General features: G+C 48.2%; 1 protein-coding gene across 1 annotated transcript in view; it reads right to left on the reverse strand.

Annotated features, from left to right (window-relative positions):
• Nucleotides 1-20,000, reverse strand: part of LOC143324799 (neural-cadherin) — a 110,835-nt gene that overhangs the window by 49,504 nt on the left and 41,331 nt on the right. The window contains exons 2-7 of the mRNA XM_076737541.1: nucleotides 11,157-11,345; nucleotides 8,801-9,026; nucleotides 6,870-7,074; nucleotides 3,798-3,909; nucleotides 2,824-3,073; nucleotides 2,317-2,459 (exon numbers count right to left, since the gene is read on the reverse strand). Coding sequence (XP_076593656.1) covers nucleotides 2,317-2,459; nucleotides 2,824-3,073; nucleotides 3,798-3,909; nucleotides 6,870-7,074; nucleotides 8,801-9,026; nucleotides 11,157-11,345 — 1,125 coding nt within the window. The remainder of the gene's footprint in view (nucleotides 1-2,316; nucleotides 2,460-2,823; nucleotides 3,074-3,797; nucleotides 3,910-6,869; nucleotides 7,075-8,800; nucleotides 9,027-11,156; nucleotides 11,346-20,000) is intronic.

A 20,000-nucleotide genomic window follows, 5' to 3' on the forward strand; every position in this document is an offset into this window, starting at 1 on the left:
GAAGAGCTGTTTCCTGCTGCCAGAGGACACAGCTCAGCACCGTTCACAGTCAACAGGCTCTTCTGGAGGAGAGGACGACTCTGAGCATGTTTCAGCTAATAGGAAAACAGAAGAGACACCAGCAGCTGCCGAGTCCCTCAAAGTCAGCATGAAAACAAAGTGCAGAATAAACAGTCTTTGTTCTCCAAGAAGACTTTCTGCAGACTGATTCTCACTTGTTTTCACATCAGTTTATGGAAAACAGTCACGTCTGCCTGGATTCTACACAGGGCAGCGCTCAGCCTGCTGACCCTGCTCTGCATGTCCACGCGTGGACAGCGTCGATCTTTGTTGGACATTTCAAGCATATCATATCAGGATAAAAGCCAAATGAGATTCAACACGCTTCCATTTACACCCAAAGCGTCTCCATTAACCGGATCACAAATCTGGTGGCATCTGTCTTTGTTTTCCCTGGAAATCAGATCAGGGTCAGCTCAGCTCCAGAGGCTGTTTGGGCAAAGCAGGAAAAACACCAGAAGAAGAATTAATGAGGTGGTGTGAGCGATTAGATTTTAGTTAGTCTCTAATGCTTCATTTACACTGTTTTTTTTATTTTGTGTGTCCAATCTGCCTAAAACACATGAAATATAAATGGGTTATTGGAGACGCGATGTCCAAAACTGGGCCTGGAACAGCCAACATGAAGAGGACGGAGCCTGCATGTTCATGAGACGGGAGCTTCATCATTGATTAACTATCACTTATTCTCTCTGTTCAATGATAAATCATTTATGATTTAAGGTTGTAAAATGTCTTATTTGGTCAAACCTAGAGAAAGAAAACACGTTCTCAGTCCTAACAGACCAAGAAAAACAGAAAATCCTCATCAGAGAAGCTGGAGCCAAAGACTTTCCGCCATTTTCACTTAAAGACGAACTGGAACGACGAGACGGCATCAGGCGGACATGTGACGCCGAGGACTCGTCGGACCATAGAACACACCGAGGGTCTTCACCGCAGAGACCCCGTGTTCCTCGAACCCAGGCCTGAAACAAACATCACGCCTTTCTGCGCCAACAGTCACTTCGACATTAACATAACAGAGCAGCCAACAAACAAACAGACAAATAAGCAGCTTTGGAAGCAACATGAATGGAGACACGGAGGCTGGGAGGGAGCACGTCGACACGAAAACACTTCACCACGCTTTGAAGTGACAAAGCAGAGGAGCCGAGTGAGCCAAAGGCCATCTGCTGCACGAGAGGGAGGGTGTGTGTGTGTGTGTGTGTGTGTGTGTGTGTGTGTGTGTGTGAGAGAGAGAGTCTTAATATATCATTTATGTGCAAATGTTCATGTTTATATCTGTGCACGGGACGCATGTGTGTGTGTATGTGTTTGTGTGGCGGCGCAGTGGAGCAGTGCATGCTGGGTGATAAGGTGAAAGACGGGCTTAAACACACACACACACACACACACACACACACATATGCAGAGATAAACATGCAAAACATGACTGTTCATCACACTGCAGAACATAAAGTTTATCTTCTAAAAGTCTCCTGCTGACACACACACACACACACACACACACACACACACACCTGCTCACACACACACCTGTGCACACACACGTTTCAAATGATTCAACCGTGTCGACCAGAAACACTGAACAGATGAGACAGTTTGTGTTTATGAACTGTAGTGATTAGAAATGTGTGTATTCATGTTTATTTCATTCATGCACATGTCTTTGTGAGTGCGTGTGTGAGTGCGTGTGTGTGTGTGTGTGTGTGTGGATTCTGTGTGTGTTCCATGGGGTTCACTGCCTTGTAAAAGCTACCAATCCCCAAATTCTTGTTACCACAGCAACAACCATTTTCCTCTGTGTGTCTGTGTGTACGTGTATGTGTGTAACAGCGACTGTGTGTGTGTGTGTGTGTGTGTGTGTTTATGCAACCTAACAAACAACATGTGCTCAGCGAGCGGTGTGTGTTGGTCTGGTTCGGAGGTGAGGCTGATCCTGATCACATCCTCTCACAGACGGACTGAACTCTCAGAGGAAACGTTCAAACACCCAGAGATCAGCAGACACCTGAAGCTCAGGAGGCTTCACCTCCTTCAGTCTGAGCTCCTTTTTGGTGCCTTTGGACTTTACACGCAGCTCAGTGTCTAAAACGTGTTGAACACACGGTCAGAGAAGCTAAATCAGGATTTGGACTTTTCCTCTGAGAGTCAGCAGCACATTTTACTGATCGATCCAAAGCGTTTGGTGACGTTGTTCCTTCTTCTAACATCAAAGCTCGCTGTGACGCCTCAGCATCGCCTCGCCCTCACCCTTCTGGTTGTCCAGCAGGAAGTTGCTGTCCTCATTGCCGCCAGTAATGGCATAAGAGACGGCGTCTCCGTCCGGGTCGTTGGCGTGAACGATGGCTACCAGCGTGTCTGGACCGGCGTCCTCACTCAGGAAGGTCTTATAACTGATGGGGGGGGTCCAAGAGGAGTAAAGAAAGGGAAGGAGGAGGGAGGAGATGAGGAGGAACAAAGTGGAGAGAGATAAGAAAACATTTAGGAGAAGAAATAAAGTAAGAAGGTGTGAAGGAGTCAGACAGGAGTGAGAGGAGACGTGAAGACGGAGGAGGAGGAACAGTGGGATTAAAAATAGAATTAAAAACAGCTTCATTAGCAGAGTGACTCCGTGGGCGAGAGACACAGACAGTGACAGAGGGAGAGAGAGAGAGAGAGCGACGCCGCTGAAGTCACATTAAAACTACAAAAGGTGATGAGACATTAAAAGCAAACTGCTGGAGAAGCAGAGAGACGGAGAAGTGGCGATGCACCTACACGCTCTGCGAGAACACGGGCTCCTCGTCGTTGCTATTGGCCACTCTGATGCGAACGGAGGCGGTGCCTGTTCGGGGGGGCATTCCCGCGTCCACGGCGACCACCACGAACTCGTAGACGTGATTGGGTCGCTCGTAGTCCAGGCGACGGGCGGGGCTGACCACGCCCCCTGATGTGATGTCAAAGTCACCGCCATGAACGAAGTAAGAGAGCTCCGAGTTCATGCCGGAGTCGCAGTCCCGGGCCAGAACTGAGGAGGAGGAGGAGAGAGAGAGAGGAGGAAGAGAAAGAGGAAATGAGGAACAGGAGACAAGAGAAGAGACACAGGTGAGAGGAGGAGAATGAGGAGGAAAAGGCAAGGAGCGAGGTGAAGAGGAGGAGTGAGGAAAACGTGGAAGGAAGAGGAGAAGAAGAGGAGAGGAGGAAGAGGAGGCAAGACAGAGAGATGAGAGGAAGAGGAGAGGAGGAAGAGGAGGCAAGACAGAGAGAGGAGAGGAAGAGGAGAGGAGGAAGAGGAGGCAAGACAGAGAGAGGAGAGGAAGAGGAGAGGAGGAAGAGGAGGCAAGACAGAGAGAGGAGAGGAAGAGGAGAGGAGGAAGAGGAGGCAAGACAGAGAGAGGAAGAGGAATTTTATAAATACATTAGTCTCTATACTGTTGAATGTATGTATGAATGTGTGTGTGTGTGTGTGTGTGTGCTGCTGGCTGTATGCCTAATAAGAGCAAAGCCTCGCTGAAGTCGGACTGTTTGATCTCAACCAGTCACCAGCAGCTACGACAGATGGCTGTCACACACACACACACACACACACACACACACACACACACACACACTGTATACCCACAGGTGTGAAGTGCAGGTGTTGCGTTCACAGACTGAGGGCAGATAGTTTACCAGAACCAGCTCCACACATCAGCCCCTGCGTGTGTGTGTGTGTGTGTGTGTGTGTGTGTGTGTGTGTGTGTGTGTGTTACCTTGCAGCAGGGAGGTTCCAGGTGCGATGCTTTCAGGTACGTTGTCTCTGGTGTAGATGGAGTGGAGGAACTCTGGCGTGCAGTCGTTCTCGTCTGTGATGTGGACGACGACCTGCAGGAAAAAGGTCTTCCTGTTAGAGCGTGTTGTGTTTACTTCACCCCGTTAATCACAGTATTCACATTACTTTGGTCGTTCACAGGCAGAAAGCCTGGGAATGAACTGATGGTGTGACGCCGTGATGTCGTTCTCGCTGCTCGCTGCTCCACAGAAGTTTGCTGACAATCTGCCGGTTTGGAAGTTTTGGTTCTTCAGCTGGACAGACTTTAGCGACTTCCTGTTTCCAGATTAACTCATGCAAACATTATGAAGACAAATGCTGGAGGAGAGAAACCCATTTCCTCCTTCACACCTCCTCGGCACCGTCGCCTTCCCCGGCTCCTGTCCAGTTCACCCACTATCCCGAGCCACTGGAGCTCAAACCGAAACCCTATTTTCCATTCCCATAAAGCCTGATTTAAGCGACCCGACCACCTGAGCTCAGATTTCCCACGCAGCCCTGAACCTTCGACACACCACCTGTTCAGTAATAACAGCGGGGCAGCGGAGAGCGAGCTGACAAGATTTAGATGCACGGCTGCTTCTGCAAACACGGGCTGAATATTTAGAGGCTTCAGCTGGAAACAGATGGAAAACTGTTTATTACTTTAAGCCAACAGCTAAACGTGAATGTGTTTGCTCCTCTGCACTGCGCTCATCAGCTGTTCTCACTCTTCATGACCCTTCATCTTATATTATTTCTAATGTCTAAATGTGACATTTCAAACCAGAGGCAGCGCTGGGATCTCTCCACAGAAACACACTGGTAACATTAAAATCACAGGTGGACATTTGTCTCTGTTTGACCTGCATATAACATGAACACTGTCCACATCTGTCAAGGCCCAATCACTGACATCACCTGGAGCTTTCAGCCACGTCACACAGCCTCCATCGGCTCTACAGAGCATCAGCTTCATTCGATTGACAGATCAAACTGGTTCAAACTGGTTTGTGCTTCTATGTCTGAAACGGTTAAAAGCTGCAGTGAGAGGACCTTCAGGTGAGACTGAGGCATCAAACTGTCTTTGCTTTGCTTTCATGTCAGCGTTAATGAACAGTTTAGCTCATGTCAGCAGCGGCATTAGACAGAGAATCGGCCTTGTTTGTAAAAGCACCGATCAGAGCGGCCAAATATAAATCTGCCAGCGACTCACAGAGAAGTGTTTTCTGTGGTGGTGGAGGTGTCACAAGCTTTGTTGAGACAGTGTGTGAGATAAACCGCAGCTTGAATAACAGTATTTACGAGTTTTCCTCCTCTTCCACCTCCATGTTCAACAGCTGGACACGACCTTCAGGTCCTCCACTCCACCTCCACCTCGGACGGATGGTCCGTTTGATGAAGTCGCCAACAAAAAGATTTTAAAAAATGACAAATGGCATTTTTATCACGGCAGTAAAAACGAATCAAATACAAAATAAGTGTGGACGAAAGTAACGAAGGGGCACAAACGAACACTCTGAGCGCTAAAGAAATAAATAATCTGCTGCTTTTTGCACCATTCAGCTGCTGCTGTTTCCACCACCCCTGCACCATCTGCTCGCTGCCTGGAAACTGTGTTCAGCTGTTTTTTTTTTTTTTTTTTTAAATATTTTTAATTGTCTGTCTAATTTTGTAATTGTGCTGCAGAGCAAGTAATTATTTAGTTATCTGTCAAAACGACGGATTTCTAATTATCAGCAAGTGATTCTGAAGTTAGCAAATTAAAGAAAATTCTCAAGTCAATCAAACTCCTGGATTTTGTTTTTCAAGTCTTTATGCTTCACGAGGACAAAGAAGGGACGGATCAGCTGATCGCTAACGGGCAGAAGAGGACCATTAGCGAGTCGTGATGTCAGCGGAGTGCGAGGCTGTAACGAGGGACGCGCTTCACGTAGACGCTTTGAAAATGTCTCTAAAAGCTGAAGGCAACACAAAGTGCAGATGCTGCAGCACGATGTGATGTTAGCACTGCTTTCTACACACCTGGCTAACACACACACACACACACACGCACGCACGCACGCACGCACGCACGCACGCACGCACGCACGCACGCACGCACGCACGCTGTACGAACACACACGCGCAGCGCACGCAGGGCCCTTACAGTGAATTAGCCAGCTGAGCTTATAGAGCAGCAGAGGCGTTTGGGGGACGCTGGTAGTTTAGCAGCTATTCTCTGTCTGTGCGAACCATCTGGACACTGAGAGCAGGTCATAATGGAGTTTGTGTGTGTGTGTGTGAGCGTGTGTGTTAATGGGAACAGATGTAGCTATCTGCGGTGTGAAGTCTTAAGAGCTTACTGTAAGAATAGGAGTCAAGGTTTGGCTGCCAGGTTCCTGCACTTAGCACTACGTGTGTGTGTGTGTGTGTGTGTGTGTGTGTGTGTGTGTGTGTGTGTGTGCATGTGTGCCTGCGTGTGTGTGTGCGTGCTGCACCCTCAGTTAATCCATAATGTTGCAAACTCTGTAAGAAAGTGTGGCGAGCTCAAAGTGCTGATCACGAGCTGATCCGATGTGATGGTGGAGCAGCTTTGATCTGCTGCGTTTTCATCATGAGAGCTTCACGGGACGCTGGGAGAAACGAGGCAAACAGCTCCGTGTGTTTGGATTCACGCATGCATAATGAACACACAAGCAGAATAAACAGTAAATGAAACAGTTGCATCACAGCGTCTGATTCAGCAGCAGCGCTTTCTCTCATTTGGAATTAATGAGTTTTCATCAGAGCGGCGTCTTCAGCGGTCGAGGGGGTCAGCGTCGCCGTCTCCGACGTGAGCGTGGCAAGTCGCCCGGCTGTTAGCGTGCATTTATTCTGTTTATCAGGAGAAGAGGGGCTGTGAGACCACTCATGGTCAATGCCTGCGACTCCCCACCGGTCAGCCGAGGTGGCTGCTTCTCCCCAAACACCCTCTGCTAACGAGCTTCACCCTCCGTAACGCAGACGGCGGCTGAGCCCGGCTGCATGTGCGTGTCAATGCATGTGTTCGTACCTCCGCCACGCCGCTGAGGCCGGTGTCGGGCTCGGAGGCGCGGACCTGCAGGGTGTGGAGGTTGTGTCCGCTCTCGTAGTCGACGCTCCTGGTGAGGCTGAGCGCGCCGCTCTCCTGGTTGATGCTGAACAGGTTCCCAGGATTCAGCAGCAGCATGTAGGACAGACTCTTCTTCTGGAAGGAGACGGCCTGAACCACCGCGACGCTGCGAGGAGACGCACCGAGGAAGGAGGTGGAGGGACAGTGAGGTTAGAAGACTCTGACAAAGACAACAAACAAATGAGCTGTGGGGACTGAAATCAGATGAGAGGACGGACGTCACTTTAATCTCTGCGTCCCTTACTAAGACAGCTGCAGGACATGTTTAGCCTAGCTTAGCACAAATACTGTAGGTAAGGGGAAACTGTTAGCCCAGCTCCTCCCTCAGCTAGCTTGCTGGTGGCTCCAAGACTTCATTATTTGATAAATGAACCACTTTAAGAAACTGAAACCTTCGAATGTCTAAAGCATGTCCACAGTAAACCTGGTGGGACAGTAACGCTGACGGCAGCGTGTTGGCTGTCCTTCCTCTTTGCTGCTGGTTGGCCTGAAATGCATGCTGGGATATTTCAAACACTGAAGCCCGACTGTCTGGACCAGGCTACATGTGGATAAAGACATTTAAGAAATGCAGCAGAGCGCAGACACGAGCGCGGGAACGTGACCACGGGTCAGCAGGAAGCCGAGCTGGTCCTGGATTATTCCAGACCCACAACCCAGCACAACCTGCTTCATCAATTTGACTACAACACACACACATAAAGGGAACATAAAGGAAGCACGCACACGCACACACACACACACACACACACACACACACACACACACACACACACACACTGCTCATAGGGTGGCATGGATACTTGGATATTAATACAATGTGCTTTGCGCCAGCAGCCCTGAGGGATTCTCTCTCACACACACACACACACACACACACACACACACACACACACACACACACACACACACACACACACACACACACACACCCCTTCATGTTTATCCAGACCTCGCTTTTAATAAATATTTGAATTTGCCACACTTTCAAATTCTCAGCCTGAGGCCACACTCATACATCTGGGTCCTCTTCATCCATCCCCCCGTCCTTCTCCTCATCCTCCCATCCCTCCATCCTCCACTCCTCCTCCTCCGCCTCCCTCTCATCCCTTCTTCTCTCTTCCTCCCTGTCGCTCCTCGTCCTTCCACCTCATCCTCCTCCCTCCTCCTCCTCCCTCGTCTTTTGTCTCGCTCTACAGGGCTCATCTTTTCATGCATCACATGACATGCAAAGCCAAGGAGCTGGCCGCAAACACACACACACACACACACACACACACACACACACACACACACACACACACACACACAGTATTTGAAGCAGTGGAATGTAAATGATATTTCTGTAAATATGGAGGACACACACACAAACACGTCAGCAGAAGAAAACTACTACTTGAAATACTGGATATAATACTACAAACACTTCTTTACTATGACATTAATCTGCACTGTAAGTACTATTCTACCGCATGTGTAGTACTTTTGCACAAAACGTGCACATACAATGAAAATAAATATCAATACTACACAGAAAACACGTAACATTACTAGATAAAATACTGCCCTCTTACACTGCGAATACTACGGTCTGTACATATACTACACACTGCATTATGCACAAAAACACACTAATACAAATACTTCCAAAAGCACTGACAGGAAGTGATAAAGTGTATACGTGGAAGCTTTCAGCTGGGAGCTTCGTCAGAACAGTGATGGATTTCGTGTGTTTCAGAAAATGTTTTTCTTTTCTTTTCATACAACCAACAATGAAATGATTTTCTCACAATCTTCATCAACCCCCCCATAACCCCCGTTTTCAGACTCACGGCTGGCCGACGGCTTTGTTCTCGGGGACGTTCAGGCTGTAGGTGGAGTTGGTGAACTGCGGCGGCCGGTAGCCGGCCAGGATGGCCACGGTGGCCGGAGGGCCTTTACGGCCGAGCCCGTCCATCGCCTGCACCCGCAGCAGGTACTCCTTACTGGGGGCCAGAGGTCGTCCCGTGGTCCTGATCTCACCAGAGCGCCGATCCACCTCGAAGCACTCCTCGCCACCTGGACGGAGGGAGAGTCAGAGAAGAAGAATGAAGGAGACTCTTCTGATTTTTAACAGATGTTGAAGTTCTACTGAGCAGGCGATTCGATCCTCGTCGTTTACTTCTTCATGTGAACCAAAGCCGCAGCTTCATGTGAGCGAAAAGGCTTCTTGGTTTTTGCTGCTTCTCACATTTCACAGTCACAAACGAGCGTTCAGTGAAATCGACATCTGTTCAATTTCGATCGCTGCCAGAGCTTCAAGTATTCAGACTACAGAAACAGAGAAACATGAAGACGAGCCTTCACCAACACTGTTGTCATAACAATCACCATCATCATTTGTTGATATGCTATAAATGTAGAAATTTGCAGTTATTTCATCAGAGAGCTCCATGACGTAGTAGAACACATGCAGCAGCAACCAGCCGCACAGAAAGCAGAGCTTCAGGATGTGAAAAGAAAGACCGTGAGCTGGTTAAAACTCTGAAGAGTCGTTTTACGAGGAGAAAAGGATGGAGGAGAGGAGGAGAGGATCAGCTGTTGACCAGAGGGTTCTGAACCAGCAGCAGCTGCATCCAACCTGTCAATCATCTCCTCCTCCTCCTCCTCCTCCGTCTATTTGTGGAGGGATTTTTCTCAAACGAGTTCATGTGAGTCTCTCTGAAGAGTTTGTTTAAAGGGACAGTTCACCACAAAAGTTCATTTCCTCCTCTGACCTGTAGAGCTGTTTTCTCTAACAGGCGTATCACTGCATCCTCTCAGGGACGGGAGGCTCGTGCTCGTGACAGCGCCGATGTAAACATGAACGTGTCCTCCTCGGCTGAGCCGTGTTAGCTAGCAGTATCAGTTAGCTACAGACGACTCTCCACAAGCTGACAATGTCAGACGAGGGTTGGGGGTGCAGATCCACGCTTCCTTTTGAGCAGTGAGAGTCAGGTCATGGTTAGCTTAGCTTAGCATAAAGACTGGACGCAGGTGGAAACACCTAGCTTTGATCTTCAGACCCTGCCTGAAGATCAAATACACCTACCAACACCTGTCACAAATGTCTAAAACCCACTAACTAGATTTGTCTTTGAAATAAGTCTGCTGGAAACATGAAAAAGCAGATTAACAGAATGTTAGCATTAGCTAACGAGCTGCAGCTGTTACAATCTGCTAAACAGTTGTCGCTTCAGCCTCATAGCATCATAAACTTCATATTTTCCATCATACACAACCTGTTTTTTGTGTTCTTCCTTCAGTAAAAACAGAGACGATTGTGCAGAAAATTCACTTCTTTGAACAAACTCAGTGTCCTGCTGCTGACACACAAACTGTAAATTTAAGAGCCTCAAACAGACTGAAATCACATTAAAGCTACTAATTGGCCTCACGCACACTGGCTGAATATATTTCCATATTGGCATGATATTAAAAACATTTTTAATGTAAATTATTGGATTATTCGTCGGTACACATGTAGTCACATTACGCCAAAGGGAAGTTAGAAGCTCTTAATATGAAAGCATTAGAAATTAGCTCTCAAAATATCTCTCCTCACTCCTTCCTCCTCTTTCCTTCTCCTCTTCTCCTGTAAAATATTATAAAAAATAAAAAATCCACAGCCACCGGCGCCCATCCCACCCTCCCACTCGCTGCCTCTCCAGAGACTTTCCTATTCTTCCCCAATCTGGGAGCTTTCTTTGCCCCGGGGAGCGATTAACAGTGCAGCTCCACGCCGTTTATGTGCGTTTTTCTCTCCCTCTCCTACTTGATGGTAATTGAAATTCAACAAGTCAAATTTTATTTATAAATCTCTCCTTTGAACAAAACAGGTTTGTCACAGAGTGCCTGGCGGAGCGGCAGCGGACCTAATTACAGATACATGCAGGAGATAAGAGCGGCAGCAAGCACACGGCAGGTTTGAGGAAACTGTGACTGGAATGAGGAGGTCTGGAAGCAGATTTCCACATACGCTGCACATATCAGAAGGCAGGTGGTACGGAGCCTAAAACATCTCTTCGTGCCTTTGAAACTGAGCTTTCATGACCAAAAGGTCTTTACAGCATCACACCTGCAGCGCTTTTCCCTGCATTGGAACTCAGGGGATCCGAACCAGCAAAAACACGGGTGTCCACATACACGCAGAAGATAAAAGCTACTCACCGTCCATCAGGAAATACTGAGCCTGTCCAACTGTTCCATCTCGCCGCCGTGCCGACAGTCGGTAGACTACAGAGCCAGGTGTGGCGTCGGGACCCACAGCGCCCAGGTAAGGCGAGGGAAACATGGCCCACTGCATGTCAGCCTGGCTGGGCATGCTCAGGGTCAGCCTGCACAGGTACCACTCATCACCTGGAGGGAGAAGAGAGGAAGATCATTTATTTTGTGTAAACTACGAAGATGGCCTTTCAGAGCGCAACCAATCAGATAACAGCTCTATGAGATGCAGCCAGAGGCGACACATGTCAGCACGTTAGGAAGAGAGTGATGGAAGAAAAACCTCCCCGAACTCTGCAACACACCAAAGCAAACCAAGCAAATAAATGTCAACAGGCAGACGGATCGAGCAGAAAACCTCTTTTCATCTGAAGGCTCACAAATCATCCAATGACAGACCAGACGAGCCACTGCAACCAGGCGGCCGGCGGGTCAGCAAATCACTGTGTCCACATCCAGCAGACACACAGAGCGACAGTGGGGTCCTAACGAACGTCAGTCTGATCATTCGCTCTCCTTTCAGCTCTGGTTTGGTCTCCACCAGCTCCAGAGAAGATAACCTGTCTCTTCAGCTGCTGATGGCTCCACTTTCTTCACAAACTGGGCAGTTAGTGTCCACTGGGTTTGATGGAAACTGCTTCCACAACTTGGATCTAAAAGAGGTTAAAAAGTCCTGCAGAGCTGCAGCGTTGTTGAACATTCTGAGGTTTGAAGAGATTTATCGACGTGAGGAGACAAAGAGCTAATCTGTGTTCACCTCTGTAGCCTTCGTACTTATCTCTTGTTCAAGATTCTCATTCTCACGTTCACATTAGCAGCAACATCCGGTTTTAAACTGTCATTTTGAGCCCATGTTGTTTGCATCAGTGTGTTTTTTTATTTATTTATTCTAAGCCGCTTTACAGAATCAGGGAACACTATTGTTTTGTGTATTTTAGTTGCTGCTTCGTTTGGTTTGCTCGCGCTGTCACGCCTGCTTTTGTCACCGCCTCTGTTTGTAGTAACGCAGCTTGTTAGCTAAGCTAGCGCCGCTTGTTCAGACTGTGGCATGAAAGCCGAGCGGCTGCAGCCAAAGGGGATGAGGTGACGTTTCTGTTCAGCGCACGTCGTGTTTTCTCATCTTTCATCTGCACCGCGCTGCTCGGGAAGACAAGAGTGACGGAGTGACGGGGAGGAAGGCAGAGAGGCGAGCGGCTCCTCCAAAATAAAACAACAAAACTTTCAGAAGATCACACGGCAACATCCAAACAGCAGGAACTCCCATTCGCCCAGTCACACACACACACACACACACACACACACACACACACACACACACACACACACGTTTGTCTGCATCTATGAGTCTACTCCTCGTCTTCTCTCCTCACGTCACTCTTTGTGCCGTCTGGTTTTGAGAAGGGATTTGTTTGGTTTGAAGCTGCTTCAGCGCTCGCTGTTGTTTGGGCTCTTGTGTTGTTTCACGGCAGCGAAGGAGACAACAATCCGAACAAGAGAGAAAACTTCACTTCAGAGAGGCAGAAGAGAGAGGGATGAGGAGGAGACAGAGGAGGAGGAGGAGGAGGAGCGGAGGTGAAAACACGACAGTGTCTTCCCCTGTTTCCGTCTTTTTATATCGTCTCTGAAGCACTGTCAACACGCTGAGAGCAGGAGAGGGAGGAGGAGGAGGAGGAGGAAGAGGAGGCAGCGAAAGAGGAGCTGATTGAGAGAGAGGGGACAGGAAGAAGAAGAGAAAAGAATAGGAGGAGAGGGAAGAGAAGAAATAAGGATGGAGAAGGAGTCACAAGGAGGAGAAAAGAAACAACCACCCTTCACCACCACAGAGGAGGAGGAGAAGAAAGGGAGGGGACGAGGTGACGAAGGAGAAGTCTTCCAGCTCAGTGCTCCTCTGTCTTCTTCTGCGTCGCTGGTCTTCAGTCTTCAGTCAGCTCATAAAATCCAGAATAATCACGTCTATTTCTGTCTGTAGTTTTACATATGCTGCGCTGTGGGCGGCGTATGAAAGCGAAATGGAATCTGTCCCATTATCATGATAAACATCAACACGGTCAGACGTGGCGCCGGCGGTCAGTCCAGGCAAAAACTATGAAAACCTCTCTGCATGGAAACCCATATCCAGGAGGAGGAGGAGGAGGAGGAGGAGGAGGAGAGGAGGAGGAGAAATGCCTCCTTGACTCCTGCAGGCTGATAAAAGGTCACTGACGGCAGAACAATGACATTTAACGAACGCCGCCTTCAGAGCTGCAGCGCCTCTGCTTCACTGTCTGAAGCTGCTGCTGGAGCAGCAGGACGTCCTCAAACCTCAGTGACAAGACCCTGATACTGGCCTGAAAGTAGTTTTAGGGAGTTAGATTTTGGTCTGGACACTGCATGCTGAGCATTATGGGCTGTTTGCAGCTGTGATGTTGCTTGTCTGGTCTGTTCGTGCTGCTTAACTTTCAGAAGATTCTGGATTTGAAGTCCTGCACCGAGCTGAGAAGATACGCTGACTAATGAAACGCTGATGGTAGTTACAGTAGCTACAAGGAGACAAACACAAACTGTCCTCGTTGACAGAAAACCTTGACAGCTGCTTCAGTGAAGCATTAAGTGGGAAAGCCGGCGGTCAGGACAGCTGAGGAGCTCCAGTGGTCTTCATGGGGAGGAGAGCGCTGTGTGTGGGGCCTCAGGTGGTTCTAAAGGGGGACGGGCCAGCCCACGTGGGTCAGACTGGTCGGTCCCCTGACAGACGTGCTGCTCGTGGCTTCCATGATTGGTGATGCCAGAAGGGGCTTTTAATTTGTTCCAAAATAACTGTCAAAATCCATTGTCTCATCCTGCTTTAGGAGGCAGTCTGATGACGGTGTCCGGGTGGTTCAGCCTGTTCACGGTGCAGCGGGCCCTCGTATCCTTCCACTCGGCCTCCTGAGCAGAGGAAATGTGCCTGGCGGCCTGGAGGGCGAGCTGATCCCTGATGTGAGCCGCTGAACTCGGGCCAGGACTCACTGAACACATGCATGCATGCATACAAAAATGCAGAGGAACGTCCGGGTCGGGGCTGCAGCCGGCGCCGAGCGAGAGCAGCGGAGGGCGGCGAAGGGCTGCCGACCTGAACGGCGAGCAGTCATTTCCACACGAGGACGCACGTGTTTGTCCTTCTGAGCGTGACATGACTCTTCTTTCACATCTCGCTCTGACATGAAATGAGCGTAAAATCTCGTTTGTGCACTTAATGAAGTTTCCTTTTTTGTGCTTCTGGCAGTCTCTTTGTTTGGTTTTCATCTGTTGAGGTGATTCTGACACAAATCTCAAGGTTTAGCTGTGCTTCTGTCTAAATGTTAAGAACGCATGAAGAAGCACCTGAATATGATCATCATGTGGTTCCGCTCAGCTTCTCATCCATCAGACATCTTCTACCCATAATCCCTTGTGTTCTGGGGTAATTTCTTGCTGCTGGTTAGATGTTGGTTAGTTCAGTCCAAATGAGCTGCACCACAGTTTTAACTTCAGAGGAGTGAGATTAGCACTTTCAGCCATCTCACTGTCTTTTCTCGGTGCGGTCGGAGTTCACGGCGTCGTCACAAGCACAGTGATGAGGAGACGGGCCGATGAGGCCGACGCAGTGTCCTCCATCGCACCTGAACAAACACACTGACATGAAGGAGCTAAAGGAGGAAACACTGCGCTGACTGACTGATGCATGACGAGGCCGCCTTCATGAAATCAACACTTCTGTATGTTTTTTATGGCAGCTGGTAGAACATTTCTTATTCTATTTGATGGCTTTAAAGTGTGCAACCAGCCCACAGGGTCCCTCTGAGGCTGCAGCATCAGTTTATCCAGCAGCAGCAGTTAACACAGTCAATCAGCGCTGTGCATGTTTAATCTGCCAGTCTGCAGACCCCCCAGTCAATCAGCCGCAGAGGGAAATCACACTTTAACACAGTTTAATCTTAATATTTACAGTTCTGGACATACTGAGACAATCAGAAAGGTGGTACCAAAAGAACACTTTAGTCAGACTAGATTACTGGGAGGTAAGAATCCTTTACTAAAACTGTACTCGCACAATTGTGATTTTCAGTGGAAGACAGAGCTGAAGCAGAAAGTCAGCAAACTGCAGCGCTTCGGAAAGGAGAGCTGAGAGTGAAATCATCTTTTACATGGAGCTCAGAACTGGAAGTGATCCTGCATCATGTGATCTAGATCTCACAAATCCAGCTGCCTCTCGAGGTAAACGAGGGGCAGCAACGAGACCACCAGACAAAAGGCTTCAGGGATTAAGACCAAATGGTCAGTTTGGCAGAAGCATGTCTGCACTTCTCTTTTCAGGACTGTCTCCCACATCGAGGACCAGACAGTCCCAAACAGGCTCAGCCCTTCAGTCCAGAGGGGACGAGGACGCGGCGCCTGCCAAAGGCATCGAGGCGTCGCTCAGACAGAAGTGAAGATACTCCATGATAACAAAAACAATGTGTTTTTGACTAAGTGGCTTCAGACACAGTCCACAGCGCCGTGACGCAGGAAGTCTCAGCCGAGCTGCGATGTTCGGAGGAGCGACGCCACTCCTTCTCTCATCTGTGCGTCTTTAAATTCCCTCTCCTCCTTCCTCCACCCTCCATCCCGCCGTCAGCTCGACTGTCTCTCATATACGCCCGAGTCCCTGCTGAACGGCTGTCACACTGTTCTGTGCTGCTTTTTCTGCAACCTCCATGTTTGTCACGATGCTCATTCCTCCTCCAGTCCAGCAGAAAGCCTTTAATATGTTCCACTGTAGCGTCACATTTCAATGACAGCGTGTGCAGATGTTTGAGTTTCCGATCTGTGTGTGTGTGTTTGTCCTGTGGATCTGCTGCGCTGCTCACTGTGGCCGTGGCCTAATTTCCTGGCAGAGATCAATAAAGTTTCATAAAGCTCTCGACAGTTAAAACCCCTCACAGTCCGCTGTGGTTGGACAGAGAACGCCGTGTTGTCCTAAACTCGTCAAACAGGAAGTGCTGAGAGTGACACGTCCTTTCTAAAAGCGGATAAATAGTCCCAGTGAAGTGCAGCTAAGTCCATCTTAAGCCGCCACTTACTCATTTGAATCTCAATGCAGAGCGTGTCACGGCTTGTTATGCAAAACCAGGCTAAAAAGAGAAAGGCAATTGTGCTTTGTTTACGCCAAACTCCATTCTGCCGTCTTTTCATTGAAATTCATTTATTTGTTTGGGGAGGGGATTTGTTTGTCTGACACACAGCGTATCGGGATCAGAGCGGGAGGCGACAGAATCGAGAGGACGGAGACACAATGAGAAGAGCTATTTTCTCTCTTCTTCCTCTGAGTCTCTGACTTGAATGGCGGCTGATGTATTCAGCGTGAAGCGGAGCCGTGGCAGCCAACCAGCGCCGCTTCAGAAATAGCAAACCGCCGCCGCTCGCGAGAGCATCAATTAGGGGAGGGGTGGAAGATGAGGGGGGATTAAATTAAACTGTGGTCGCGCCCACAGGTTGTCACACAGCCGATGATGAAAGGTGATTAAAGTGCAAGTGTGTTTATTTATAAAGTGCTTTTAACAAACCGGTTTGTCACAACCTGCGATGCAGAGCAGCGAGAGACAAGCCGAGCTAAAAACAGCCAATAAGACGAGAGAAGATGAGAAGGAAGGAGCGGGAAGATGTCAGACGCATGAAAGACAAAAACAAGCACAGACCCACAAACAATCCCAGCTCACAGACCCCCAGATAACCCCACACCTTTACCTGTGTGTGTGGGGATTAAAGGAGGACTGGAGGAGGAAAAATAACTGTTTGGATTGAAAAACAAGACAGGAAGCAAAAGGTCAGACTTCCCCTCAGGGACCAAGAGTTACAGCTGAAGTCATCAGTGTCCGCCGTCTCCGTCTCAATGACGATGTCGTGATCGGACTGTATTTTGCTCATCAATGATCTGGTCACTTCCTGTTCACCACAGAAGCTGCATCATATGTACAATGTGATCGACAGCGTCCTTAAGACCTGAAGCCGACGTGGCTCCGACAGCCTGCAGCATGTTCACATACGAGACTTTGATTCAACCATTTAATCAATCAGGGATCAATAATGGATTTAGATTCAGAGAGGAGCGGTTAAAACTTGTTGTACGAGGCCTTTATGCAGTGACGGAAGACACTTGATCCCTTTTAACCCTGACGTGTGTGTGTGTGTGTGTGTGTGTGTGTGTGTGTGTGTGTGTGTGTGTGTGTGTGTGTGTGCTTGCATGCTTCAGGTGAGCTCAGACACAGCTGTGTTGGCCCCAGAGGAAGATCTGAGAGATCTGTGTCACCTGAACACTACAGGACACACACACACACAGAGCACAGGTGTGTGTGTGTGTGTGTGTGTGTGTGTGTGTGTGTGTGTGTGTGTGTGTGTGTGTGTGTGTGTGTGATTGACAGTGTGGGATGAGTCTCTGTGGCGACTCTCAGGGTGCAGGTGTTCCCGTGGCACCGTTTGCTGGGGCGACATGTTAAGTCTCTTTGACATGTGGAGGCACTCTGGCTTTGTGTTACCGTGCGTGTGTGTGCGTGTGTGTGTTAGATCGTGTATGTGTGTCTCTTCTCAGTAAGATTTATCGTTCCATGTGATGATATTTGTGGAGCGCTGAGCTACAAACGAACAATACGAAGAGCAAACACAACTGACAGGATGTTAACGCAGATGACGCTGAAATCCAGTGAAGAAAAACTAAACGCAGTAAATAAATCAGAAACATTAGAAAACAGCTCGACTGAAAGCAAAGAGTCTGCTCCGGCCATGAGTGGATCCACCAAACAGCACCAACAGTTTGCATGATGGACGCCTGGATGGAGGATCTACTGCCCTGCAGCCAGGTGAGAGGAACCAGGGCTGAAGATGTCTGTCTGCAAACATCTGCTCAGCAGTGTTTAACCCTTCAAAATCTACACGCAGTAATTCAGTGTGTGTCGGCCTTGAGTGACTGATCGATGAAAAACTGTGTGACTTCATCTGAGAGTGTTCAGACGACGAACGGGTGATGGCCGAGTGCAGAGCGCCGGAGACGAGCCTTCAGTCTGGATTGTGCTTCTGCAGTCGAGTCGAGGTGAGAGTGAAAACATCGTCGGACAAACCCTCCTCTGTTTGTGAACCCGGCTCTCCATCTGGTCCCTGGGAGCCAGCGGACAGAGGCCTGCTGCATCCTAATTAACCACCTTATAGACTGGCCTACTTTACCTCTGCGCACACACACACACACACACGCAGAAAGCCAAAGTCCTGCAGGCACACAGTTAATTAAGCCCCATTTTTCACTGCTGATGAAGAGAGCGAGGGATGAAAGAGAGGGGAGAGGGATGGAGGGTGGAGAGTCAGAGAGGCAGAGCGATGAGTTTAAAGTGACGATAACAAGGCAGATAATGATGAGAATAATAAAGCCAGAGAAAATGAAGAATCAATGCATGAATCTGCCGGTTTGGAGACAGAACACACACAGACAGACGACGGCGGGCGAAGTCTTACTACCACTGACCGGAAGTTTGTGAAGGAAGACCTGAGGTTTAATTTACCAAAGTTCACAACAATACTTCATTTATCATTCATCACATCACTTCATATTGATTTCTTCTGGCTTCTCCACAGTTTCCCATCAGGAAGCACCTGACCGACCGATTGATAAATAATGACAATAGCTACATAAAAAAGGGAAAATATCCCAAAACAACACTTTCAGAATAAGACACATTTGTGCTGAACTCATTAATCATTACCTGACTCGTCAATGTAGAGAAACATCTGGTTTTTAGCTTCTGACTATAACAGGATAAAACAGCAAATACAGATATCTGAAACATTTTTCAGACCAGTACATACCAGACCAAACCAGACCAGAATTCCAGAATTAAAAAAAAAAAAAACAGGACAGACTGGACCACATGAGACCAAACTAGACCAGGATGGGACCAACCTGGACTAGAACAGACCAGATTAGACGAGACCAGATCAGAGCAGACTCGACTGGAGCAAAGTTGACCAGAGCAAACAAGAGAAGACCAAATTAACAGGATCAAAACCATCATCAACCATCAAAACCATCATCAACCATCAAACCATCAAAACCATCATCAACCATCAAAACCATCATCAACCATCAAACTATCATCAACCATCAAAACCATCATCAACCATCAAACCATCATCAACCATCAAACCATCATCAACCATCATCAACTATCATCAACCATCATCAACCATCATCAACCATCAAAACCATCATCAACTATCATCAACCATCAAACCATCAAACCATCAAAACCATCATCAACCATCAAACCATCATCAACATCATCAACCATCAAAACCATCATCAACCATCATCAACCATCAAACCATCATCAACCATCATCAACTATCATCAACCATCAAACCATCATCAACCATCATCAACTATCATCAACCATCATCAACCATCAAAACCATCATCAACTATCATCAACCATCAAACCATCAAAACCATCATCAACCATCAAACCATCAAAACCATCATCAACCATCAACCATCAAACCACCACTGAACGAGTTGTAGAAGAAACAGAATTCTTCGGAGGAGTTGTGTTTTTTGTTGGCTCGTTGTTGCGCCCGCCGTCTTGTGACGCACAGCGAGGGATAAACCAAAACTGTGCGGCTGATGTTGTGAAGTCTGCTTTTAGGCTTCGGCTGCACAAAAAATGTTGTTTATCAGAGACAGTCTGATGTTTTCCATCATTCTCCCAAACGAATGTTGACTGGCTCAGACGAAGCCGCTTTCTGACATTTTATAATTGTAGAAAAACAGCT

This window comes from Chaetodon auriga, chromosome 8 (genome assembly GCF_051107435.1).
Source record: "Chaetodon auriga isolate fChaAug3 chromosome 8, fChaAug3.hap1, whole genome shotgun sequence".
Taxonomy (NCBI): domain Eukaryota; kingdom Metazoa; phylum Chordata; class Actinopteri; order Chaetodontiformes; family Chaetodontidae; genus Chaetodon; species Chaetodon auriga.